The sequence below is a fragment of the Neophocaena asiaeorientalis genome, unplaced genomic scaffold (assembly GCF_003031525.2).
Source record: "Neophocaena asiaeorientalis asiaeorientalis breed wild unplaced genomic scaffold, Neophocaena_asiaeorientalis_V1.1 scaffold294, whole genome shotgun sequence".
Classification (NCBI taxonomy): Eukaryota; Metazoa; Chordata; class Mammalia; order Artiodactyla; family Phocoenidae; genus Neophocaena; species Neophocaena asiaeorientalis.
Window position 1 is genome coordinate 3,947,873 of NW_020173945.1, and position 26,794 is coordinate 3,974,666.

The window sequence follows — 26,794 nt, forward strand, 5'->3', positions numbered from 1 at the left end:
GTTCCCGCCGCCCGGTGACCGCCCCCGTGCCTCCCCCGCAGCGCTGGCGGAGCAGACGAGACGCGCGCCGCCGCGCCCCCGGGACCGCCTGCGCCTGCTCATCTGCATCCAGTCCCGGTGCCAGCACCACGCGTGAGTGGGCGCGGGCAGGGCGCGCAGCCCGGGCGCCCGCCTCCGCCCTCGGGGCTCCCCCCGGCTACCGTCAGGCGTTCCTCCCGCCCTGGTGCGCGCTCCCTGAACCCCGACCCGGGACGTGGGGGCCCGGCCCGCCCCAGCCCCTGCTCAGTCCGCCCCCGACAGGGGACTGACTCCCATCCGGCGACCCGAGGCGCCAACGTCGCGTCCCCAGGCCTGTCCTGACCAGTCTGTGCGGACCCTCCCCAGGCTCTCTCCCAGCCCTTCTCCGTGAACTTGTCCAGCTTCCCGTCTCTTGCTGGTCCGGGAGGGCAGGGCTGCTCCTTCGGTGTCCCCAGCACCCACAACAGCCCAGGCAGAGAGCAGGTGCTCCACAGCGGTTGCAGAAGGCATGCATGGGTGAAGTTCAAATCTTCTCACTCTGGTTTGGAAAGCCCTGCACCGATTGGCCTGAACCCAGCCTCACTGCTGCCAGCCCCGCACCTCCAGCTGCACCGGCCAGTGTCTCGCTTCCCATCAGAGCCAGGATTTGCTGCCCGGCCCTCACGGCACACCTTCAGCCCTGTGGAGCCTGTCCTTACTCCTCTTGGGGACCCAGTTCAGATGCCACCTCCACCAGAAGCCCTGGCTAAGACAGCCGTTCTCAGGGCACTTTGCTGGGTGTCGGGCGCTGCGGTGACTGAGCACATTGTGGGTGCACTTGGTTCCGGGGCAGGGGTCTCAGGCCCACCCTCTTTCTGTTTTGGCCGCAGCTCCCTGGAGGCTGTCATGGGGCTGCAGAGCAGCAGTGAGTTCTTCACCATCTCGGTCAACGGCGTTCTGTATCTGCAGGTGTGTGGGGCAGGCTAAGCTATGGGGGGGGGGCACCACCTGGACACAGCCGTGGGGGTGACTGGGCAGGGAGGGGTGCTGGTGGGTGCTCAGAGCTCTGGGTGCAGTGCCCTCAGCCTCCAGGCCCGGGCAAGGGTCAGGGCGGCACAGAGCACTCCCGCTAGTCCAGGCAGAGCCAGGCCGAGACCGGGGCTCCTTTCCCCAGACCTGGCCCCCCCACACTGAGGACTGGTGCTTCTGGCCGTAACGAGCCCTTCGGAAGGGACTCAGTGGGCAACGGGGCGGGGGGCAGTGACAGAGATCAGCTCTTTGCCCAGGATGACATCACGACCCCCTGGCCCATTGGGACTTCGGGAAGCAGACGCAGTTACTTCCTGCACAAAACCCCAACTGACAGTCTCTTCCTAGAACTGTGGGGATTTGGGCAAGGGCTTGAGAAACTGATGAAAAGACGAGATTTCCTAAGAAAGAAAAATTTAGGTACAGATGTGCGGAATAAAGCTCACATGTAAATAGCACTAACTAGGCCAGGCCCGTTCTGAGCACTTAACATCAATTACCCATTACTCACAGCACTTTGAGGTAGAAAATATCATTCCCCTGTTTACAAATAAGGGAACTAGGGCACAGAAGCGTTAAGTAATTTGCCCAAGCTCGCACAGCAAAGCCAGGATTGGAGGCCAGGCTGTGGCTGCAGGCGGCTGTGGTTGCTGGAAGGCGTTTAGAGGTCTGGTCCCTGGCACTGCTGCGTGAACTCAGATGGCACACGGCGCGCCTGGGGTCTTCAGATGCAAATGCCCAGATTCTGCATCTCTGGGAGTTCCCAACTCACATCTGGGGATGTGACCCTGCTGATGCCTGGACCACATTCGGAGTAGCCAGGCAGAGTACCAGTCCGACCGTGGCTCTACCAAATGGGTCAGTGGCCAGGCCTGTGGGGGGAAGGGGCACCGTCACACGTGAGTTCAGCACGCTTTCAGGCTTCGAGTGCCGCAGAGGGAACTGTTTGACGCTCGAGCCCCGCCCTGGCCCTGAGCAGAGGCTTGCTCCCCTGCACACGCGCTACAGGGAGCCCATTGGTGCCGGGGCTGATGGAGCTGGGGAGGAGGCACTAGACCAGGCGTCAGGGGTGCTGGGTTTGAGGGCAAGGCCTGCAGCCCTCGCTCCTGTCCTTGGGCACGGCGGGGCGGGCATGGTGTGTGATGGGCGCACCTGCAGGCCGGCGGCATCCAGGCTGACCCTGACCTTCCCCGCAGGTGGGGCAGTACACCTCCGTCTTCCTGGACAATGCCAGCAGCTCCTCCCTCACGGTGCGCGGCGGCTCCCACTTCAGCGCTGTCCTCCTCGGTGTATGACCGGCCACCCCAGGCTCTCCCTCCCGCCGGGCAAAAGGAGCAGGAGTGCGAACGATCTCGGGGCCGTGGCGGAGTGGCGGGGGCCACACGCAGGAGGGAGGCCGCCGAACTGCCCACACTGGCCACAGCAGTTCAACCCAGAGATGCCACTACAGGCAGCCCGGGGAGGTGACACGCAAACTGGCAGTCCCAGACTGGGAATGATTTCAGGATGCCAGCTTAAGTTAAAGGGGAGACGTTTCAGCGTGCCCAGGAGCACGTGCTTTGTCCCTCCCCAGCTGCAGACCTGGGCCCCTCCTGGCCCCAGTGGCCCCGGCAGCCTCAGCTTTGTTGCTGTGGCCCAGCCCCACCTTTTCCATCTTTCTTAGTGTTCTCACAGGCTGCCTGCTGGGAGTGCCAGGACAGAGGGCAGAGGCCGCCCAGCCTGCCTGGTCCCCACCTGCCCCTCTCCCAGCCCTGCCTTTAGCCTGCAGGGACCACGGGGCCCAAGCCTCTCCTTGTGGCCCCAGGGCATAGCAGCCTCAGGCACCAGAGAGACACTGGATGGGGGCTGACAAGGGACAGTGACAGTCTGGAGCTGTTTTCACTTGTGACATGTGCAAGGTCACTTGCACGCTCACCCAGCCTTTCCACATAGGAGCTGCACCCTCCCCCTCCGTCACAGACCCTCTCGAGGATGAGGGCCCCTTGCCCACCCCCTTGCGGCCCTGGCTCACTGCTCGGATCCACCCACCAGGTGAAAGAGCTAGAACACCCTTGCAGGTCAGGGGCGGCCAGGCCCTGCCTGCCCACCTGCACGGATGAAGCGGACGCTTCCCACAAGCTGACAGGCTCTCGGTGCCCAACCACAGCCTAGCCCCGCTGGGTCCATCCAGCTCTGGGGCTCTTGAAAGAATCTTCCCCACGGGGGTGGGAATATGGCCCCAAGCTCAGATGGGTGTCCTGAGAAGACCAGGTCCCAAGTCCTTCTGTGCTGCTGCAGCAGTGATGGGATGCGGGTAGCAGTGGTGATGGGGGTCTGGGAGTTGCTGCAATTTCTTTCAAGGTGCAGGGCCCCCGCTGCCTGCTGAGGAAGTTAACCCAACCCCTGTACCTACACACAAAACAGGCTACAGGAACAGGGTGCCATAAGATGTCCTGGGGGCCAAGCTGGTCTGGCAAGCCATTGCCCCCTTCTCAGGCCTGGGAGAGAAGGGGGCAATGGCTGCAGTCACCTCTCACCGTAACCTTCTAGCTGGCCTTGGGATGAGCAGGTGACTGGCCAGGCCTAGCTGATGCCCCGGAGCCCTAAGCTTCCAGCGCCACAGTCAGGCTCAGATATTTCCCTCCCAGCCAGGGGACCCCCCGGCGCAATGCACACAAACCACCACTCTGTGCCCTTTGGCAGTCCTGGCACAGTTCTCAGTAGGACTCGTACCCGCCCTACCAGGAAGTGCGAGCTGGCCGGTGTCCTGCCTGCCCATGTTCTCTGATAAGGGATGGTGTGGCCACGCCCTTTTCTGGATTTCACTTTGTATCCAGATATTTTAGAGAAGCTATCTTTTACCCTTGAAAAACCCACAGATGTCTTTCATCTTCTCAATATGAGTGTGTCACACAGCAATTTATTGAAGTATTTATTGTATAATATTGTCAGGTGGAATATATATATATACACACACATATATATATAAACTGACTTTTGAGAATTATTTTATGTGATTATACAAAATTATAGAAACAAAGGGCAGACCTTAAAATATAGGGTCTTAGTCATTTAGGCCAGGCTCACCAAGGACAGCGGAGTGAGCTCTGGGAGGGGAGGTGGAAGCATGTTTCCAGCCCACTGGGGCCCTCAGACCCATGGAGAAGGTGGCAGGGAGAGCCCGTCCAGGGAAGCCCAGCACCAAGCCTCTCCCAGCTCTAGGACACTAGCGGTCTGGGGATTAGGGATACATGGTCAAAGACTGGTGCCTCGTTTGCTGTAAGAAAATGTTTATTGAATAAATTGTCCCACTTCCCAATTCTGAGACGCTGAGGTTCTTTCCTTCCGCGACGCCACACCGCGTCGTCCCAGTCCTCAGCAGGAGTGAAACCTGGCTCTTAACACTCTGGGGAAGGGTGTGCTGGAAACGCTCCCGAGGTACTTGTAGGGAGGCCGGTCCCACTGACAGAACTGACGAGGTGATAAGGCCATGTGCGCAGGCTGGGCAGGGCCAGCAAACATGACAGAACAGCTTCAAAAGCAAATTTTCAGAATCTTACATCATCCCGAGGCAGCATTTACACAGACCTAAAAGCTGCTTTACTAAGTAATTGCAGCAATACCAATGGCCTGCTTTACATATCAATGAGGGCTTGAAAAGAATTTTAAAGTTTGTTTTTCTGACTAGGCTCATCATGCATTTTTAACATCTTTGACCAAGTGTGATGTGACCATCAACCTCAGCCCAGCACAGAACCAACTGAATGCACATTCCTAAGACTAAGACGGGAGGCTGGACTTGGCCACAGGGAACAGCAGCTTGACTGCTCAAACCTGGAAAAGTACGCATTTTGCACCCGGGGGACCCAGACGTGAAACCCAGTAAACCCAGCCCTTCTTAGAGTCCCTCAGCCAGACTGCACCTGTCATCACAGAACTGGAAATAAGCAGAATCCCGTGGTGTTTCTGGAGGGCCCGTCGGGGGCACGCTGCTCCAGAGTGACCACCTCATCTTGTTCCCCTGGCTGAGCCTGGGATCATGCCGCATAACGTTTTGTAACCTTATTTTTGTATAGACAGCTGAAAGCAGCCAGAGTGCTCCAGCAGCCCTGGGCTCTAGTCGTGGCCTGTCCAATGCAGTCATTACCTCGATTTCCTCACTGTAAAATGCCACTTCCCCAAGCAGTTATCAGGAGGGTGAAACAGCACAGGAAAGGTGCGCATAAACCACAAAGCACTGCACAACGAGCAGCTTACTAAGGATGGGCCGTCATCACCGGCCAACCCAAGATGCCCATAATGGTTTTAACGAGGAGAGACCCAAAGCATATTCGAAAGCAAACGCAACCTCTGAAAGGTCAAGAGTTGCTCAAAATGTAATAAGATAACTCAAAAGTCTAGAAAAAAAAAAACGAAACCTTTATTTACAACCATGGGAATCCCACAGGAGTACACGAAACACACAATGTGCACAACACAGAGTGAACGTTGGAAGTGACCACCACGCCGCGCCCCGGCCCGCAGCCCCTCAGTGCCCTATCCGCACCACCATCACGGTGACATTGTCCGCCGAGCCCCGCTGCACCGCCTTGTTGGCCAGCCTGTTGCAGGCGGCTTCGTAGCGGGCGTCCACGGCGGGCTTCCCTTCTCGGCTCTGGATCTTCTCATCCTACCGGGCAGGAAAGGGGCACTGGTGAGTGGGGACCCTGCACCCCATCACTCTCCTGAGACACCACTGCCACAAGGAAGAACTGCTCCCCAGTCCCCATCAGGGCGGGCAGGACAAACTGACGGGTGAGTCCCCGGGCTGGAGTTCCCACTCCCAACTACAGGGAACACGGGGGAGGAAGGGGGCTTCGGGACTTCTCCTCTAAAGCCCAAGTGCAGCTGGGACGACTGGCACCCTCTCCCTTGTGGGACTTCTTACCTCAAGGCAGGACAAGATGAAGTTCACGGCTTCTTCTGGGTTAAAGACCTTGAAGAGGCCATCACAGGCCAGCAAAATAAACCTACAACACAGAGAAAAATATAAATGGGTTTTAGCAGCAAACTTTATTAAATGGCCTGGCAGTGGAGGTAAAAATATTTGTCCAACTACTCAAAGGCTAAACATTTTTTAAAACCAATTTAACTTCTATGAGACAAAGGTTAAAACTACTTAAAAATATCTGTAGGTGAAATGTTACACATCAAAATTGGGACTACTCTCTGTTCACCAAAAATTATGGATTAACCCAAACCCACTTCTTAGACAAACTCTAGGAAAATCACCAAATAAAATCCATCAGGTGTTACGATAAATACATGCTAAATTTCTATCACCACATGCCTCGAGCCATTTCCCAAACATACTGCGTGGGCCAAAAGGTTCGTTTGGTTTTTTTCTGTAAGATGGCTCTGTAGCACTCAGTTGTCTTTAACATCATTCGAAACAATTTTGTTAGATTGTATGTGACAGCTGTCATATCAGCGTACATTTAAAACAAAGACTTATCGGGCTTCCCTGGTGGCGCAGTGGTTGAGAGTCTGCCTGCCGATGCAGGGGACACGGGTTCGTGCCCCAATCCGGGAAGATCCCACATGCCGCGGAGCGGCTGGGCCCGTGAGCAACTGAAGATGGGAGAAAAAAGCGCAACATTTTCGGCATATTATGATTATTTCAAGAAAGGTAAAAACGCAACTGAAATGCAAAAAAAGATTTGAGCAGTGTACGGAGAAGGCGCTGTGACTGATCGAAGGTGTCAGAAGCGGTCTGTGAAGTTTCGTGCTGGACATTTCTCACTGGACGCCGCTCCATGGCCAGGTAGACCAGTTGAAGTAGTGACCAAATCGAGACATTAGTTGAGAACAATCACCGTTATACCATGCTGGAGACAGCCGACACACTCGAAATATACAAATCAAGCGCTGAAAATCACCTGCACAGCTTGGTTGTGTTCATCGCTGTGATGTTTCGGTTCCACAAAAAAAACATCAAAATTGGTGAATTTTTGTGTAGCCGTTTTAATACTGAAGATGGGAGAAAAAAGCGCAACATTTTCGGCATATTATGATTATTTCAAGAAAGGTAAAAACGCAACTGAAATGCAAAAAAAGATTTGAGCAGTGTACGGAGAAGGCGCTGTGACTGATCGAAGGTGTCAGAAGCGGTCTGTGAAGTTTCGTGCTGGACATTTCTCACTGGACGCCGCTCCATGGTCAGGTAGACCAGTTGAAGTAGTGACCAAATCGAGACATTAGTTGAGAACAATCACCGTTATACCATGCTGGAGACAGCCGACACACTCGAAATATACAAATCAAGCGCTGAAAATCACCTGCACAGCTTGGTTGTGTTCATCGCTGTGATGTTTCGGTTCCACGTAAGTTAAGCGAAAAAAACTTTCTTGACCACATTTCCGCATGTGATTCTCTACTGAAATGTAATGAAAATGTTCCGTTTTTAAAACAAATCATGATGGGCAATGAAATGACAATAACGTGGAACGGAAGAGATCGTGGGGCAAGCGAAATGAACCACCACCAACCACACCAAAGGCCGGTCTGAAGAAGGTGATGTTGTGTATATGGTGGGATTGGGAGGGAGTCCTCTATTATGAGCTCCTTCTGGAAAACCAAACGATTAATTCCAACAAGTACTGCTCCCAATTAGACCAACTGAAAGCAGCACTCGACGAAAAGTGTCCAGAATTAGTCAAGAGAAAACGCATAATCTTCCAGCAGGATAACACAAGACCGCATGTTTCTTTGATGACCAGGCAAAAGCTGTTACAGCTTGGCTGGGAAGTTTGATTCATCTGCCTTATTCACCAGACATTGCACCTTCGGATTTCCATTTATTTCAGTCTTTACAAAATTCTCTCAATGGAAAACAATGTCGATTCCCTGGATGACTGTAAAAGGCCCCTGGAACAGTTCTTTGCTCAAAAAGATAAAGGGTTTTGGGAAGATGGGATTGTGAAGTTGGCTGACAAATGGCAGAAGGTAGTGGAACAAAAGGGTGAATACGTTCTTCAATAAAGTTCTTGGTGAAAATGAAAAATGTGTCTTTTATTTTTACTTAAAAAACCAAAGGCACTTTTTGGCCAACCCAATAAAACTGACAGTTTGTGGACTTAAGGAATGTTCTCAAGCACTCACTCCCCACGTGAAGAACCACCTTCCACTTTCACCATCTGAGAACGGGACTACCTCCCTTTCAGAGTCCCCTCTAGACTTCCCAAGGAAAGTCTTTCTGAACAATGATGGATGAGACGAGACAGTTCTGGTTCTCCTAGGACAGTTTCCCCACAGATCTAACACCCTTTTCTCCTCATTTTAATACCCAGGTCCTGGTTTTCCTCTTTTGACTGGGCATTCATTCAACATGTATCTACCAGGGCACAGGTCCAAGCAGGTGCTGGCCCCTTCCACTGATGTGACAGACCCTAAGCAACTGGCCATACAAACACACAACCATGATCCAAAGCAGAGGGAGCTCGAGCAGTACATACAACAGGGGGCCTGGTCTAATGTGGGGACAGACGAGACTCCCCTGAGGCATCATCTAGAAAACCAGAGGAGCTGGTGGAACCGTGTCCTAAGACGCTCACTCAGCAGGCGGGGGGCCGGGGTAAGGCTCCTCCCTCGCAGCACTGGCCTCCCCGGTCTCCTTCCACTGCTGCCTTAGTTCACCTCCCCCATCCCCACCCGCAGCAAGGGCCAGTGCATCAGTTCCTAACTGGCCGCTGGGCTCCGTCCTACTCCAGCCTCTAACACTGACTTGCTGAGGGCTTCTGGCACTAGGCATGGTGCCTCACCTTCAAGCAGCTCAGAATTAGGGGCTGGACAATTAAACAAGGGGTCTCTTTCGCAACCTAACTTGACTCTGCTTAAAAACCTCCCAGGATTCTCCACCAATTATGAGCTAAAATTCAAGCTCCTCAGCAAAGAATCCAGGGCCTTTACAATCTGTCCCCAGGTACCCTGCCATCACTTTCCTGACTCCCTATTATGGCATCTGCCTGGCCACATTTTCATCCTGTCCCTTGTGTCCGCTCTGCCAAAAAGCCCTTCTCTTTTCTCCAGCAAGGATGCCTCTCTCCCCCCACGGCCAAAGTCTCCCAGAGCACCCCACACTCTTAAGACACACTAGACTGGAACCGTCCATTCACAGGTGCTCCCCCCGGCAGACTGTGGACCCCACGAGAGCAGAAACGGCATTGTATTTATCCCTGCACCTCTAGGGCCTAGCACAGTGCCTGAGACATGGCTGCCCACCCCAGGTTCACTACACAAACTGGAAGAAATCAGAAGAGAAACAAAACCATGTGTGTGCACACCTGTGCCTCTGGGAGGTTTTACCTGTCGTTGGGGGTCAGCTGGCAGCGTCTGATATCTGGCACAGAAGTGACCCCACAGCGCTTGTACTGCCCATCCCCAATGGAGCGGGACACCTCCAGCACACCCAGGACACGCCCGTCCCTAAAATGAGGGGAAAAGCAAATTCAGATTCCATCTGACAGATCACGGGTCACAGTACTCAGAATCCGATCTTAAAAGCAGAAAAATGGGATAGAGTAAAAGATGTAACCTGTGGAATCCACATCTCTTAGCCTCTAATACATAGCAGCGTCTGAGCATTTGTGTGCCGTCTTCTTTGTTCTCGGTCGTTCACACTCCTGCTGCCCCTGGCTCCTCAGCCCGACAGCACACTGATGGGGCTAGCGCCCCCTCTAGCTGGCATATGGCAGCCCTGGGCCTAATCCACTGATCTGCCCAAAGCCCAGGGTCAAACTTGATTGGATGGGGACCTGGCTTTGTTTTTATCTTAAAGCTTCTCACGTGATTCAACCATGTCACCAGAGTTGAGAACAGCTGGAACAGAGGGATATTTTGTATTTCACTCTAATCAGATTCCCAGACTTGGAAGCACGTTTTCTCTGCACTGGGCATGAATGTGATTTAATGTGACTCCAGCACAAATGGCAGTGTTCTGCACAGCATTATACTGCCACCCATTCTATTTTTAGATGAGGGACAGGGAGATGGGAAGGTGACCTATAAGAAGACTCCACATTGTAAGACAGAGTTCTGTCAGCAGGAGGAACAGTCCCTAGCCTGACACTCCCAAGGACAATTCTGGCGGTGTACTTGCTGTGTGACCTCGGGCAGCTGCAACCTCCCAAGCATCTAGACCCTCATGTGTAAAACCAGAACCCACGCTCGACAAGGTGCGTCAGAGCACTCAGCACACAGCAAAGCTGTGCGTGGAGGTGTACTGTCACCACGGGGCTCCCAAACGATGGAACAAGCTCTGGAGAGGCTGTGTGATGGACACACATGGCCAGAAGCTGCTCGCCTGGGTCTGGGCTGCTGTCTCATAGAGTCAGAGCTCAGCCTGGCCCCTGGCCCTTCACTGTGCCCACAAAGTCGCCCTCACCCTCCCAGTGGTCACAGCTGAATCACCAGCAATGAAGACTTCTGCCGGTGTCTGTGAAGAGCTGAGCAGTCTTCTCAAGTGCAAACAGTAAAACGCGCAGCAAGAGGGGCCGAAGTGCACAGGGGCCGAGCTGAAGAGTGAAGTGGGGCGGGGGGCGGGATCCCTCAGCCTCAAGAGCGCCTTTGAGGAAGCAGCTCAAAGCACGAGCACCGCGAGAAGCCAACAAAGCGCTTCTTCAGGATCAAGGAACTGGGTGCCTGGTGCACACCCAACCGCACCCCCAAGTCATAAACCCAGCTTGTTTCAACGAGATTGCGTGCAATGGCAGGTCCCAAAGCCCCAGTTACTACCAGCACAACTCAGTACACAAAATGTGGAACAATTCCTGAGTCTAATGAAGAAAAATGTGTGCGCCACAACACAGAAGCTGCCATTTCCATTCTTGTTTACTGAGCAAAGTTCTACACAGAGTGGAAATCTTACACTCACTCAACTACTGGAGTGACAGGAGAAAGCAACAACAGACAGAATCGCAGACCCAGGAAAAGCCACTTACACTGCAGAAACGGACACCGCAAGCTGGCTGTCACTCTGCCTGCACCCAGTGTCACGGGCTATCTAAGACGTGCGTGTGCAAACGCCAGTCAGCTCCAGAGGCCAGTGCCAACTCTAAGGCTGTGTATCACAAGAGCACGAAGCCACACCACCTGCCTTCATGGTCAGTGACAACTGGACAGGACCACACCCGACGAGGCCTGTCCGGAACCAGCCACGTGGATGTGTGGGCTCACACCTCCCGGCACGCTCCAATCCCCCTCAGCAGAGCTCCTCCACACGCACCCGATACGCGGCCAGCTTCCTAAACGCACAATAGGAAGCTGCGTGCTCTGCTGCGGGTTCTCCCTCAACTAACGGCTGAAAACCCACTCTCCTCCCGCTACCCTCAAAGTTCTCCCCCAAGACCACCATGCTGAGGAGGGAGTGGGCTTTGAGGTCCACACTCACGACCCACGTGCCTCCCTCGGTACCAATCGTCCACAGGCCTGGCCTCCTGCCCTCAAGCGACTTTTGCTCCACGCTGCTTTGTCCCTCATCTCCTTCCCATCTGCCCAGCCGTCAGAGAACTGCTGTTCTATTGGTGGGAAAGTCGTTCAACAGAGTCCCCTGATCGTAGCTCTTTTTGCTGCCATTTTCTGTTCCGGTTCTCCCTTCGCAATCGGAGAGGGAGGCACTGGGACAGCCAATCTGGCTGTGAGGACAAGCCAGACCCTGCTCGGACTTCAGCAACTCTGGCAGGTGAGCGAATGCAGGGACTCGGTGGTCTTGCCAGGCTCAGAAAGCTGAGGCTGGGAGGTGGACGCTCCATCCTCTTCTGACCATCCCAGGATTGTAGATGCCAAGATCCGGTGTATCAATACGATGCGTGCTACAGAGAAAACTGCAGGTATGATTCCAGAAGTGTTTCTTTTTGCCATCAAAGACCTGTACCAGCACAAGTACTGCAAATCTGACACTAAATGCTACATGTGCAAGCTTCCCTTCAGCTGTTCAGTTGCCTTCCTTATAAAATAAACACGAAACTGTTTTCACCTTCTCCGAGGAAGTCACCTGAAAGAGTGTAACGCACTGCTGCATACAGTATACTACCTTCAGTGTGAGCAAGTAGGAAAATAAAAATACGTACGTGGATTTGCTTATTTTTGTAAAAAGAAACACTGGAAAGAATCAGGAAATAAGGGTGAAGGGAACAGAGACGAAAGCATGTCTAACTGTGCCTTTTATTTAACTTAGATAATTAACCACGTAAACGTGGGGGGGTTTTCATTTTTAAAATTGTGGTAAAAATACATGTAACAGAAAATTTACCATCTTAACTACTTTTTTTAAAAAAAATAAATTTATTTATTTTTGGCTGTGTTGGGTCTTCGTTTCTGTGCGAGGGCTTTCTCTAGTTGCGGTGAGCAGGGGCCACTCTTCATTGTGGTGTGCGGGCCTCTCACTATCGCAGCCTCTCTTGTGGAGCACAGGCTCCAGACGCACAGGCTCAGTAGTTATGGCTCACGGGCCGAGTTGCTCCGTGGCATGTGGGATCTTCCCAGACCAGGTCTCGAACCCGTGTCCCCTGCTCTGGCAGGCAGATTCTCAACCACTGCACCACCAGGGAAGTCCCTTAAGACCTTTTTTTTTTTTTTTTGCAGTACGCGGGCCTCTCACTGCTGTGGCCTCTCCCGTTGCGGAGCACAGGCTCTGGACGTGCAGGCTCAGCGGCCATGGCTCACGGGCCCAGCTGCTCCGCGGCATGTGGGATCTCCCCGGACCGGGGCACGAACCCGTGTCCCCTGCATCGGCAGGTGGACTCTCAACCCCTGCGCCACCAGGGAAGCCCTGAACTACTTTTAAACGTACAGCTGAGTGGCATTAAGTACATTCACGTTGTTGTGCAACCATCACCACAATCCATCTCCAAAAACCTTCCCATCTTCCCAAACTGAGCTCTGCAACCATTGAACACCAACTCCCCCTCCCCCTCCCCCGACAACTCCCACCCTACTTTCTGTCCCAGTGATGATTCTGACCACTCAGGGACCTCACATAAGTGAACATACAGCAGTCACTCTTCTGTGACTAGCTTATTCTAACACTTAGCAAAATGTCCTCAAGGTTCATCCATGCGACAGGATTTCCTTCCTTGTTAAGGCTGAATAGTATTTCCATTGTATGGAGAAACCGTATTTTGCTCATCACTTCATCTGTGGATGGACACTTGGGTTGCTTCCACCTTTTGGTTCTTGTGAAAAATGCTGCTATGAACATGGGTGCACGCCTATCTCTTCAAATCCACTGCTTTGAATTTTGGGGGGTATATACCCAGGAGTGGAATTGCTAGATCATATGGTAGATCTATTTCTTTTTTATTTTTAAATTTATCTTTCATTGAAGTACACTTGATTTGCAATGTTGTGATGACAGATCTATTTTTAATTTGTGAGGAACTGCCAAACTATTTTCCACAGCAGATGCACCATTTTACATCCCCACCAGCAGGGAAAGCCCTGAAGTTGAAAGCAAAATGAAACTAATGATCATAATAGCCAGAGTGTAACAAAACCACGGTGAAAATTACTATTCCATGTTTACACACAGTACTCCGTATATCCTCAGCGAAGCACAGACTAAGGATAAGAGAACCACAAGGAACTCAAATTCATTAATAGTGATACTGTTGATACTATGATTTCCAAGCTATTTTGGCAAATAAATATACTAATGTTGTTAGGAACCAAGATTTTCAGCATAAAAGAAGACACTACAAGTACTGAATCAAAGAATTTAGGAGAAAGCCCTATAAGTGTCCAATATGAATGAGAAATAGCAATCTAAGCTCACAGCTTACAGAGAGAGAGAGAGAGAGAGAGAGAGAGAGAGAGAGAGAGAGAGAGAGAGTGTGTGAGTGTGTGTGTGTGTGTTTCCTGGCTCTGTCCTAGAACAGACGCAGAATTGACGAAGCTGCAGTTGAAACAAGCATCCCCAGCATACGGAGCTCAGCTTTAAGACAAAGGCAGACGTGTCTGAAGCAAGCCGAAGCTCCGCCCACTGGCCACAGATGAGGCCGTGTGAGCAGCAAGAGCACCGTGCCTCTACAGCTCGAGTCAGCGCCTCCAATACAGAAAGCCGCCTGCAGTGACTCACAGAGCAAGGGAAAGGGGATGGAGAGAAGCAGAGAAGGGAAAGAAAACACTAGTTTCCACAACTGTGGGTGGCTCTCACTCTGCAAATGGTGATTAAAGAATTCAACATTTACCCTGCTTTCAGGGAGAAACTATGGTTCATCCCCTATTGATGAAGGAAAGCCTTTCTTTATAGGATGCCTGTCAATACACGTAGAAGGAAGCACAGAAGTGGATGATCATCTTTGCCATCCCTGTGAAATAAATGATTCATGCAAGGATCACTAAGGGATGCTAAAACCGTCAGCTGAAAGGCTGGTGGGCCACAATGTTCACACGGTGCTCAAGTGTATCTCCCCGGATCATGGGCTGATTACACAGAAACACGTCCTTTCACTCTGGAGCCATCTGTTGTCACCACATGGTAGCCATGGTAGCCAGCATGGAATCAGTATCGCACCAGTGACCTTACATGGCTACTGAAGTGAGGGACTATCAGAAGTACATAGCATCCCCCATCAAATATTTTTGCTGAAAATGTCTTATCTGAATTTAAAGAAGCCTTTAGACCTAACTTCTAGTTTACAAGAAATACACACAAGCAACTTAAACAATACTATGAAAAAACAGCACTGGTGACCCTATACAAGTGCTGACTAGTGATGATCCAAGCCTAGTACAAGTGGAGACGATTCTACATGGAAAGATGTGAGTCCAAGGTAGATGCGAACACACCAGACCCTGGTTTCAAACAGAGACACTGTGGGGACAACTGGGGAAATACGAGTACAGACGGGATATTAGATAACCTAATACAACCTAAGGCATTATTTTCTTAAGTGTTATGTCTGCAACTAACTTTTAAATAGTTCAGCCAAACACAAACATAAACAGACAAAGCAAAATGGCAAAATGTTAACTACTGAATCTAGGTGGTAGAGATTGAAATGTTTACTCTTTTAAAATGTTTTCTGCATGTTTGAAAATTTTAATAATAAAAGGAGGAGGGGGTGGTGGAAAAGAAAAAGCATGCCACCTCTGGCCTCAGGCAGGAGATGGGCCACAGCCTGGCCCTGCTGCTCAGGAACAGAAAGCCCCTGCTGTCTCTGAGCCTCCCACCCCGTTTCTCTAAATTGAGGGGCTCACCCTAAGCCCATGCTGTTCTTAGCAAGTAGGGACTGGGAAACCGGAAGTAAATGCAATGCAGCTAATCTTACTTTCAGCCATAGGACTGCCAATGTCAAGATCTTTTCAAGTTCAGGCAAAAGCAGCATTTTAAAGTTATAATAAAGGGCAGAAAAGGTGATGCTGACACTAACACTGGGGTCACATTCTCGGGCATTAACTTCCACAGCAGTCATGGGGGAGAAGTCAGGCACAGAGCACTGGCCAAGGTCTGAACCCAGCCTACAGTTCCGTCGACGCTCATGTAGACAGCCACAACCAAGACCCAAATCACCTTTGACTAACCCAGTTTTTTTAACCAACCCTAAGAATTCTAACTGCTCTCCAGAGACCTCCCTGCACCCCTGGCTAGAAACAGCCTGAAGCAATAATAAAAACTGCCCCAAATAAACAACAAGAGAAACTACACATCCAAGGACAAATAACTGCACTCTTACACTGATATATTACTTCTCCCTTATCTCCAACAGGAGACAAAATCCTCATGGGGTCAAACTGTAAGATGAACCAGAAAACACCTCTGATCAAATTCATAATGCAATGTCCTTAAAGTATAATTCTCCTGAAGTGCAGAAAAGACTTAAGCCCTCCTTCAACTACCTGAGAGATGGCAGATGATAAACTAGAGCTGGCACACACTCTTCAAAGGTGTAAAGAGAGATGAACTGGAATTGCTACGGACGCAGCCAGGTAAGAGCGGCCCTCTGGGCTAGATAAGTTGTTCCCCAGGAAGACCAGAGGTGATCAGCACACACTACTTAATGTCTTACATTTACTGTCTTAACCACTTTAGATTTTCTCTCTGGAGAATTTGCCGAAAACTGTAGCTTACCGGGTTGTGACAAATGACAGCTTTTATGAGAGTTACCAGGACCAGAGACAATGCTGCCAACGGTGAACTTGAATTTGAGACAGGTCTCCTTTTGCAAACGTAGGGAAGCATGTTTCTTGCATACATTTTTTGCTCCCACTTGGACACAGGTGAAATCCTACAACACTCGTTCACCTACTTCAACTTCACCAGGTTAGACCTCATACAGAGTCTCATTACGCTGAAGACTGCATGACACAGAACGTTCCACCCTCAGAGGTCTCAAGGCTGCTTTTACATAAGTGAACCCTCCTTCCCGAGTTCCCGTCACTCCCCGGTTACCTGACATTCCCTCCAGCCTTCTGTATTCTCATTCGTTCTTCATACTGGGTTGGATTATGCTCCTTGCTGAGGCTTAAGGCTGCATGTTTTTGACTCTCCTCATTGTAACGACACAGGATTGCCTGGGAAGATGGAGAGTACACTGGCTGTGAAATTTAATGAGCCCAGCACCTAAAGTTGACAGCTGAAGAGAAAGGCTAACAATGGAGTTTCAGATTCAGCCTCCTGCTGACAAACTTGAGGTCAGTGGATCCAGCATCAAAAGTACAAGCAGCAAAGTGGTGTCACAAAAAAATTCAGGGAGAGAAGCCCCAGGCTTGGGTCTCAACTCTGGTGCAAACTCTGCTGGATGACCACAGCTCACTGCTCACCCTCACTAGGCCATTATCTTCTCACCTGTGACGTGAAAGGGAGGACCTAACAGGTACCAAGGCCCCTTTAGGCGTTACCATTCCAAGAGTTTACAATGGCAAAGACGAGGGCAGTTTGGTGGGCTGACCAAGTACCTCTCCGTGGGTTCCCGCCACCATGTTTACTGTGTGGTAACTTCCGGACAAACCTCTTATTCTACAGAGGAGGAAGCCTGAGGCCCAGGGGATAAGCATCGTGCCTAGAGTCAGAGAGCAAGGCCAGGACTCAAACTTGGGCCTGACTCCAAAGTCTCTCTTTTTTTGGCCAATTTTACTCATGTTGTTTTTTTAAGTCCTTTGATCTAAACACCTATGTACAAGAGACAGTCCACTAGACAGACCCACTAAAACATCACCAGAATATGAACTCCACTAGGGCAGGGCTGTCGTCTGTGATGCTACAGCTCCTAGCGCTCCATATTTATAGATCACCCTAAGAGCAACAGGGGTGGGAGCAGCTATTTCCACATCTGAAGATGCTAGTAAGAGTGGGAAGGTCACTTTGTCCAGTGACTGCTGAACAAGCATGGAGAATGGCTGAAAAGCAAGCGGCAATGGAGGTGAACATCCGCTCCTGGCAGCGGAGGTGGGAGGGACTGCAGAGACCCTGCAGAGCACCGCCCTCCAGCTCTGAGTCATTCCCCACAACTGGGACTGGGACACAGGATGTCACCAGTGGGAAATCATCGGGTTTCTCCCTCAGCCAGGTGTACTGGGCTCAACGGATATATGTCACATCATCTAGCACTTTCTAGCTACAGCTTTTGAGTTATTCATTGATTATGGCCTGAGGTCAGAAAAATGAAGATGAATATTTAAGGTACTTGCAGGCCAATTAAATTCCAACTCACAGCTCTGTACCTGACAGACAGGGTATAAGCCTTCTCAGAGAACAAACAGCCTCAAGCTTAGCTGCTGTTCCCTGATCCAGAACTTAAACCCTGCAGCAGAACCCCCTGCAGCAACCCCAATAGAAGATTCCAACCCAGCCATCATCACCGTAATCTTATCCAGCAAGTGCTTCTACAGCTCTTCTCCCATGTGACGTGCTGTTATCTAAACAGGTGGCTCCAGAGTCACATACCCGACTATCTCCGAGGTTGGCAATATAAAGAATGTTGTCTACAGCCAGAACACAGGTAGCAGTGGACCCATCTTTCCAGGCAGGCTTCCTGGGGGGAAACACATCAGAAATACAGTCACCACCAACATGCTAGCACTTTGATACTAATTTCCAGAGTTGAATGGGGAGTGTCTTATACTTTTTAAATGGATGGTTTCTTTGATACGTGCTTTTCTCTGTTCCAGATTTCGTTAAGTTGTGAGAGATTACTTGGTGCTAGGAACTTTTCAGACAGTGAGCATTAGCATTAAACTGCATTAGCAGGCCTGGAATGCGTTTAGGAAAACAACACGCGTGCTCCACTCATGTGTCTTCATGTGGTTATTACACTTACTGGCTTGAAGCTTGCTTCAGGAATTCTTCATCAGTATGCTTGAAAGTGTCCAAGAGGCATCTTTTCACGGTTTTCTCTACACTGATTACATCTCCTATTACAGAAGGAACAAAAGAAAACAAACTCTTAAGGAGGGAAGATTATCCTCCCGCCACTGTCATTTTGTTTCTGTATTACGACCAAGAACAACCTGTACTTCCTCACCTTTAAGTACCATCTGCATTTGGTTTTAGTAGTCTCCCAAATACAAAGGCAAGACACTCACTTGTACCCAAAGACTTTCCACGAGAGGGGCCAATCACTCAGAGACGTGAGAAGTTCCATACTAGGCACACCTGCACTGCCACTGCACCTGCTCACCTCGGAGCCGCCTCCTCTCAGCCCTGCTGTTTCATTTTTTTTTATTTTTATTTTTTGCAGTACGCGGGCCTCTCCCTGTTGTGGCCTCTCCCGTTGTGTAGCACAGGCTCCGGACGAGCAGGCTCAGCGGCCATGGCTCACAGGCCCAGCCGCTCCGCGGCATGTGGGATCTCCCCGGACCGGGGCACGAACCCGTGTCCCCTGCACTGGCAGGCAGACTCTCAACCACTGCGCCACCAGGGAAGCCCATCCCTGCTCTTTTAGAGTCACCAAGGACTCTGCTAAAGCCAGTGACATGTCACTGATCAGCACAAACAGCCAACACCAAGATGAACATGAACCGATTTAGCTCTCAGTCTCACCTTTAGGAAATTTCCTGATTAAGTTCTGATGCAAATTCTGTGCAGCAAATTTTGAGGCTCGAATTCCTCCATGTCCATCGAAAACAGCAAAATATGAAACCCGGGTACTGGAACAATGAACTGAGAGTCAGAGAGATTCTCACAGCAAAGACTACTCCTCTCCATAAAAGCTGTTAACTCTTAGCGAACATTAGCATTACCTGAGACAAACATTTAAGTAACTTCCGTGACATTTTTAAATTAAGAATTAAAAACTCACACTTGTTTTTAAAAATCAAGATCTATTAACCCTGATTTTTCACTAAACTAAAATTCAGAACTTTTTTCTATTTAAAGCAGATTTAGTTTCAAACACTAACACACAGATAAACAGTTACTGATCCAAGACAGTCAAAAATATCTGTAAGAGTTATAGCTGATTCACTCACTTTGTTGTATAGCAGAAACTAATACAATATTGTAAAGCAATTATACTCCAATAAAGATATTTTAAAAATTATTTTAAAAAATCTATGAGAGACAGAATAGGTAATTTCAGGATTCTTGCTCAAACTCTGACCAATATAGAATTCTTAAAGCCTATCTTACTAGTCTTATTCCTATTCCCCTTTCAAGTTTTGCCAAAAAACATAAATAGAATAAATGTCATTAAAAAACTGTTTCAAGAAGGAAAGAACAAAAATGCCTATGAGAAATGACATTTATTCTGCAGAGCTGCTCTTTTTTCAAACATTTTTGAAATTCCTTTTCAATTTGGGGCATCACAAGCCATGAAAAAATAAATTTCATGTGGTTGATAACTCAGAATCTTACAGTGCAGTATTTGCTAGTTATGGCTTAGTGTTCCTCAATTAAATCTATCCCGAAAATATCTACCCCCATGGGGCTCTCCAGAAGCCCCTTTCCTGGGTTCAAAAACAACTCCAAAGCATATTCCTGCTCTTGGTGAGCAATGGCTTTTCCTCCATGCCTTTTCCTTCATTTTAGTTTGTACAACTGCAGGAAATCTTCTTGATGCCATTTCTGCTTTTCTGTTCTCTTTCTGGGCCCTCACTATATGCACTAGCTCTCCCGGATCACCATTCACCTCTGTAATTAGCAGCTTCTACCTCTATCTCCTGGGTCAAAGAATAAGAATACTATCTGTCAGAACCTCTTCAGGTACTGGTGGAAAGCACACACCCCAAGACCCAAAATAGGGAGAGTCATTTCCCAATCAGCAGGGTTTCTCAAGTTCAGCAGGACAATTGTTGTAGGGCTAACCAGTGCACTATAGGATAACATCCTGGCCTCCACTCACCATATGCCAGTAGTACATCCCCCACTGTGACAACCAAAAATGTCCCTGGGGGGAAAAACCAACCCCAGCTGAGAACTACTGATGTTGAACCAAGCAGCTCAAGAAATATGTCTTTCTAATAAACACAAACTGGATACAGCCCAAAGTTCCCATCAGAACAGAGACTTTTATGCCATCGGGCTGCTGGAGCACAGACACTCACATGAGGGAGGAGGGGGGCCTACACTCCTCGGTGATGTCATTCAGGATGACATGGGCGTCCTGCATCTCCTCCCGCTCGCCCTTCCGCTCAGCTACATAGCCTTTCAAACCAAAGATCACCGAAGAGCCTAAGAAAAAGAGAACAAAAAGCCAATACAAAACTGTGCCCTTCTCTCCAGAAGCCCTAGTCCCAGAGCAAATGAGAGGGAACTATGGCTGTTCTACTCAGCAATGCCCTAATGCTGCAAACAAATAAGCTATACCCCTCAAGGCATCTCCCGGGCTGCAAGTCTGTTACAAGATTCAGACCACTGTGGGACAGGGCCGGTCTCTGCAAGGCTGAGCAGTGGAAAGGAGACAGCAGACGACAGCAAGTTAGTACAGAATGGCTTCTCTTGCGAGGGCATTAAGTCAAAGCACCAGAGCAAGGAATGTGCTGTCATCCCACAGAAGTGGGACTTGAACTGGGGCAAGGAATTCTGTGTAAATCTAGTCTGTCAATAATTTAATAAGGACAAAAAAATTTCTAGTTTAGAGGAATGCAAGCCGAGTAGAGTTTATCCCTAATGCCCTGTTGGATACACTGGAAATATATATTTCCATGCTTGAGGCTGGAAGAATTTGAACAAATGGTAAGATCAGCTGCTTTTACTTTAACTGAGGAAGGAAAGGAAAAAAGGAGTTCACTGGAGGCGCAGAAATTTCTCTTTAATGGCTGGTTTAAGCTTTTTCTGACACCTAGACCCATAGAAGTGATAGAATGAGTGCTTTCTGAAGAGCGGCTGGTGGCAGGCACAGTGCTCTCCAGGCTCAAGGCAGTGACAAGCCAAGCTGAGCCCACGTCTTCACAGCAGAGGCGGAGCAGGTCCTCTCACACCTCCACTGCAGCCTACAGCCTCTGCCTTGAGATCACTTATGGCACAAGACAAAGTGGCCGGTGCAAAAAGTGAAAATCCACAGTTTTTCTCTTTAGCTGATACTTTTCATTTCTTCCCCACTCACTGTGACATGTTACAAAGCTGACTACAAATTTCAATTGCTTTTTCCAGCCTCAGGCTGTCTCTTGGGACCTGCCTACTGAGCTATTCACAGAATTCCAAGTGCTAACCAACAGGCTGGGGACAAGGAACTGGGGGGCCAATAAGCTAAACACTCACTGCCGAAGGCTAAGTAAGAACTACCTGTGGTTTTTAACCCTTGAAGGACAAATGCAGGTTTCCTATCTGACCAAAGGTAACAGATGTACATGGAGACCAAAGAGAGAGAGGAAGCAAAAGTAAACTTGGAAATCCGTTTGCAAATAAGAAACCCTATCCACTTCTTAAGTACAGACATTAAAAGGAAGTATTGGGTTGGCCAAAAAGGTCATTCAGTTAATGAATACATTATTCAATAAACTTCTTGGTGAAAATGAAAAATATCTTTTATTTTTACTTAAAACCAAACGAACATTTTGGCCAATCCAATATCGTCAGAAAGCTGAGCTTGTTTTTTGCTCTGGGTTGTTTTACAATATGAAGTCTAATACATTTGTTTTCAAACTGTCTGAAAACCTTTACAAACTTTCTTTTCCACAAGCTCTTCACTGCCATTCTTCTCTTCTTCAGAGGTTTTTCTCTTTGCTCCTTTCCCTTCATTCTTTACCACCTGGGATATCGAAGTGTCAAGAGAACCTGGAAATATAAAGTCAAAGCCAGACAGAAACACAGCTGTAGACGGTAAGAGTCCCTAGCAGACCAGGCTCCCTCCCAGCCCTCAGAGACAAAAGACATTTGAGAGAGGCCTGGCAGAGAGAGAGGCACAGCAGTCACGGCTATGACTTTGAGGGGTGGGGCAGTGCCTGGGCACCCACAGTGGGAGACCACAAATTAAGATCCAGGCCCTGCTCAGACTGGCATAAGAGGACATGCAAGAGAGGCTTCTCAGTGGTAAAAATGCACATTCATATCTTGGGGCTATGGCACATATATGATGTTTTACATCCACAAGCCCTTACTTATAATTTATGTTTCCCAAATCTGCAAAGTGAAATGTCCTGAACCAGTTCAAAAGAGTAACAAGTGTAGGGCTTCCCTGGTGGCGCAGTGGTTGAGAGTCCAACTGCCGATGCAGGGGACACGGGTTCGTGCCCCGGTCCGGGAAGATCCCACACACCGCGGAGCGGCTAGGCCCGTGAGCCATGGCCGCTGAGCCTGCGTGTCCGGAGCCTGTGCTCCGCAACGGGAGAGGCCACAGCGGTGAGAGGCCCGCGTACCGCAAAAAAAAAAAAAAAAAAGAGTAACAAGTGCCAAAAAAGGCTTAAAATAAACATCAGGCTTTAAGAACTGTATGTATCCTGAAAGGCAAAATAGGACTGCTGAAGCCATTCCCACTTGCAAAGGGACGAATTTGCATTCAAAGCCAGAGCTAAGAGCACCTGCAGTGTGTATGCATTTTGGAACAACAGAAGTCTAGTTTCAAATCTCAGTTCTGCCACTTCCAAGGGGTGTGCCCTTAAGGCAAGTTACTTAACCTTTCAGCCTCAGTTTCTTCACCCGTAATAGGGCGAATACTGTCCTCTCAGGGGCTTGTTTGAAAACTGCTGGGGAGAAGGTATGTAAAGCATTCATCACAGTGCCTGGTCCATCAAGTATCCAATAAATGGCCCTAAGTATTCTCTGCATTTAGGTATAAAAGCATGCAACCATTTATTATTTATTCAACTATTCTTTGCCAGACATTTCTGAGTACTGAGAAAAAAAAGGAAAGAAATGTCCCTGCCTGCAAGAAGGGTCAATTACTTGCAAAGGACAGATTTCTGCAACAGTATAACACACACATCCCACCCCACACAGTAAGGCAAATTAACTGGGACAATGTCACGGATTTCCCAAAGGTCTCTTCATTAGCCTCCTGTCACTTACTGTTTGTGTTCCAGTTTTCCCAATGTGTATGTAAAAGAATCTTCCTTTCTTTTAAATTGAAAAACAGAGAAATGTTTTAAACTGTTATTGACTTCTAAGTGAATCACATTGTCATCAGAGAATGCGGTCTACATATGAAGCTGATTCTTTACTGGGACTTACTTTATGGCCTAGAATGCAGTCAATTTTTGTAAATGGCTCTTGCCTGCTTGAGAAGAAAGACATGTCTTCTCAAGAAAGCCGAAATACTGCATACAAGATTGGATTCTATATCCAAAAAAATCAAGCTTGTTAACAATGGTGTTGACGTCTTCTAAGTCGCTACTAGTTTATTGCCTTTTGCCCTGTGGATAACTAAGAGGTAACTATGCTGAATCTTCCTTTTTTAAATTAAATCTGTTAAGAGCCCTAGTTGCACACATTAACTTTCATTTTAACTAAGTGCACTGTCTTTATTGGGAAGGTTTTAGGGTAAATTGTATGAGAATGCTGTAATTTTTTGGTATGGATACATAGCCTGAAAACCTGAGACTTCTTATGTAAGACGATTGTGATACTTTTTCTAAATATAGGAATGATACCTAATTTAATCCATACTTTCTAGACTAATTCCAATGAATTTATGGTAAAGAATTAATAATACAAAAAATATACCTGAAAAGCAGCAAGTGTTCTATTTGACAACATAAGGAAGGTTTTTTACACTAGAGGATAACTGCACGTGAAAAAGGACAGCCTGCATCCCCACTGTCCCCCACCATTGCCCTACCTTCCCCCTCCCTTTGGGGGAATTCCATATGAGAAGTTCTCAGTTAGTTGAATAATACATTCGTCATATATGACAACCTAGAAGAATTGGCTCTATTTTCCTCTTCTGTGTAATTGGGACATAAAAGGAAAAGTTAAACATTTACAGGAATAGGTAGAGCCAATGTTAATAGGCTTGACAAAAATGAAACCAAATCAATAAAAAGAATCTTGAGAACATAAAAGGACTGACTGGAAAATAATTAACTAAGGTCTTGAATTTCAAGAATTCAAATTCCTGTACATGGTCTATACCAGTCAGTAAAGCAGTGTCATTCTGACCTCATTTTCTTAAAATCAAAATTCTTTTTAATGTAAGTGGCATAAAACAAATGACTTATTTATCAGGAAACTGAAAATATTTTAACTGTACCTCATATATTCAGACACTTCTGCTGGATACATTTGGGTCTGTCAGGAATATAACAAGGCAAAACCAGAATGACAGACTGAGATTTTCTTTTAAACGTTAATAACAGGGACTTCCCTGGTGGCGCAGTGGTTGAGAATCTGCCTGCTAATACAGGGGACATGGGTTCGAGCTCTGGTCTGGGAAGATCCCACATGCCGCGGAGCAACTAGGCCCGTGAGCCACAACTACTGAGCCTGTGCGTCTGGAGCCTGTGCTCCGCAACAGAGAGGCCACAATAGTGAGAGGCCTGCGCACCGCGATGAAGAGTGGCCCCCGCTTGCCACAACTAAAGAAAGCCCTTGCACAGAAACGAAGACCCAACACAGCCAAAACTAAATTAATTAAAAAAAACCACGTTAATAACAAAGATCAAAGTAAATTTCTGGACTCTTCACTTCTTAAAAGTCAGTTGCAAGAAGTAAAAAATAATCACCAAAAAGTGATGTAGCATTTAAGCGTCTTTTTGCTCCCACCTAATGGTATCTGTTTAGGGTTTTTTTTTTGTGGGAACTTAGTTCCCCAACCAGGGATCAAACCTTGGCCCCAGCAGTGAAAGCACTGAGTCCTAACCACTGGACTGCCAAGAAATTCCCGGTATCTATTCAGTTTTAATAAACCTTATGTTGTATTATGATTTAATAACATCCTAAGGCTTGTTACAAGCTATAAATAAATAAATTTTACGTAAGGGTAAAACAGTGCATATTATTTCCACCAGCACGTTGGACATTTTTGCCTACCACTTACCTGAATCACCACTGCTGGCTGGTGGGAGATCATCAAAAAGCAAAGGTCCCCCCGATCCTGAAACACAGCAGAACACTGAGTGAGCCCACAAAACCAGGAGGGGGCTTAAGTTTCAGAATCCATCCCACCAGGACACCTACACAGGTCATTGAAATAAACTCAAAACTCTTGTGTCAATCCAGTGGCAACTCATACAGTGCTAAATAATGTCTTGAACCTATTTTATTTTAAAGTCCTATCATTTCAAAGGAAACAAAAAAATCTGCCTTAAGGAGTTAAATCTTATTCCAGCTAGTATATTAAACACTCAAATGAACCAGAGAAAACTGCTCAACACTTTTATGCAGTTTCTCAGGGCTAGCGACTAGCGGATTTTTCTGCCTTACCTGATGCCATGGATTCAAAACTTAAGACAGTCCAACACCTAAAACATCTGTGTGTTGAAAATGGGGGAAAGGGAAAAAGATTGAGACAACTACAATCCCAGGATGACATGTTGACACACACCTGGGAGAGCCTGAAGACTGTACCTGAGTCAGTACTGCTGGCCGGAGGGAGATCATCAAAGAGCAGAGATCCTTTCTGAGCTTCTTTCCCTAGAACACGGAACACCTGCTTAGAGAGCATTTGGTCATTGGCCAGATGGGATTCAAAGGGGGACATCTTTAAGTTTGCCATTAAATTCAAATCTTCTCCCCCCTGCTGGACAAAGCTTATTTTTTAAAAATATTTTCTTGACAGCCATTTAATACGGACATTTGTTTCCAAAAAGTTACAGTCAACATATAATACAAGCAATGAAAGATGACCCAACAGGCCTTTTAAGGGCTATTGGGTGTTTTGAGGGAAACAAGTATTTTTTTTGATAATTTCACTATTGAACAAATATTTTAAAATCTTTCTTTAAAAGTGAATCCTGGGAAGAAAAAACTGACTCTAGAGCAAAACAATAATTCTATCTTGGTACCTCAATACAGAACTTCAGAAATAAAGGGACTCTTCAAAGATCTACAGGTCTTAAAAATCCTATTTCAGTACCATTCTGAATTAACCACCAGGGAGAATCTTAAACACACGGAGCACAGAGATGGTGAGAGGCCTGAGGGAAGCCAATCTGCCTTAACAGCACAGTGCCCAATTCAATAAATATCTATGAAGAAAATGAGGGATTTCAGATACTCCAAGGTAAACTCAGGAGAAAGCCAGGAAACTTTCTATCTAAAAACCTAAAGACTGGGCTTCCCTGGTGGCGCAGTGGTTGAGAGTCCAACTGCCGATGCAGGGGACACGGGTTCATACCCCGGTCTGGGAAGATCCCACATGCCGCGGAGCGGCTGGGCCCGTGAGCCACGGCCACTGAGCCTGTGCGTCTGGAGCCTGTGCTCCGCGACAGGAGAGGCCAC

The 26,794-nt window shown here is 48.4% G+C and overlaps 2 protein-coding genes across 7 annotated transcripts in view; one reads left to right on the top strand and one right to left on the bottom strand.

Annotated features, from left to right (window-relative positions):
• The window catches only part of ERFE (erythroferrone), an 8,249-nt gene extending 5,928 nt beyond the window's left edge, over positions 1–2,321 (top strand). Inside the window, exons 6-8 of the mRNA XM_024752787.1 lie at positions 42–132; positions 888–966; positions 2,223–2,321. Of these exons, the coding sequence (XP_024608555.1) occupies positions 42–132; positions 888–966; positions 2,223–2,321 (269 nt within the window). The remainder of the gene's footprint in view (positions 1–41; positions 133–887; positions 967–2,222) is intronic.
• Positions 2,322–5,401: 3,080 nt separating this feature from the next.
• Positions 5,402–26,794, bottom strand: part of ILKAP (ILK associated serine/threonine phosphatase) — a 29,512-nt gene continuing 8,119 nt past the window's right edge. Inside the window, exons 1-12 of one of the 6 annotated variants that reach the window (XM_024752756.1) lie at positions 25,922–25,987; positions 25,778–25,824; positions 25,392–25,448; positions 22,076–22,195; positions 20,524–20,650; positions 19,022–19,128; positions 18,300–18,393; positions 17,927–18,014; positions 16,433–16,554; positions 9,349–9,468; positions 5,933–6,014; positions 5,402–5,674 (exon numbers count right to left, since the gene is read on the bottom strand). In XM_024752756.1, the coding sequence (XP_024608524.1) occupies positions 5,534–5,674; positions 5,933–6,014; positions 9,349–9,468; positions 16,433–16,554; positions 17,927–18,014; positions 18,300–18,393; positions 19,022–19,128; positions 20,524–20,650; positions 22,076–22,195; positions 25,392–25,448; positions 25,778–25,787 (1,068 nt within the window). In that variant the 5' untranslated portion in view covers positions 25,788–25,824; positions 25,922–25,987 and the 3' untranslated portion in view covers positions 5,402–5,533. Of the gene's footprint in view, positions 5,675–5,932; positions 6,015–6,838; positions 6,956–7,322; positions 7,421–9,326; positions 9,469–16,432; positions 16,555–17,926; positions 18,015–18,299; positions 18,394–19,021; positions 19,129–20,523; positions 20,651–22,075; positions 22,196–25,391; positions 25,449–25,777; positions 25,825–25,921; positions 25,988–26,794 lie in introns of those variants that run through there. The other 5 variants (XM_024752755.1, XM_024752758.1, XM_024752759.1 and 2 more) reach the window with 5 other exon arrangements.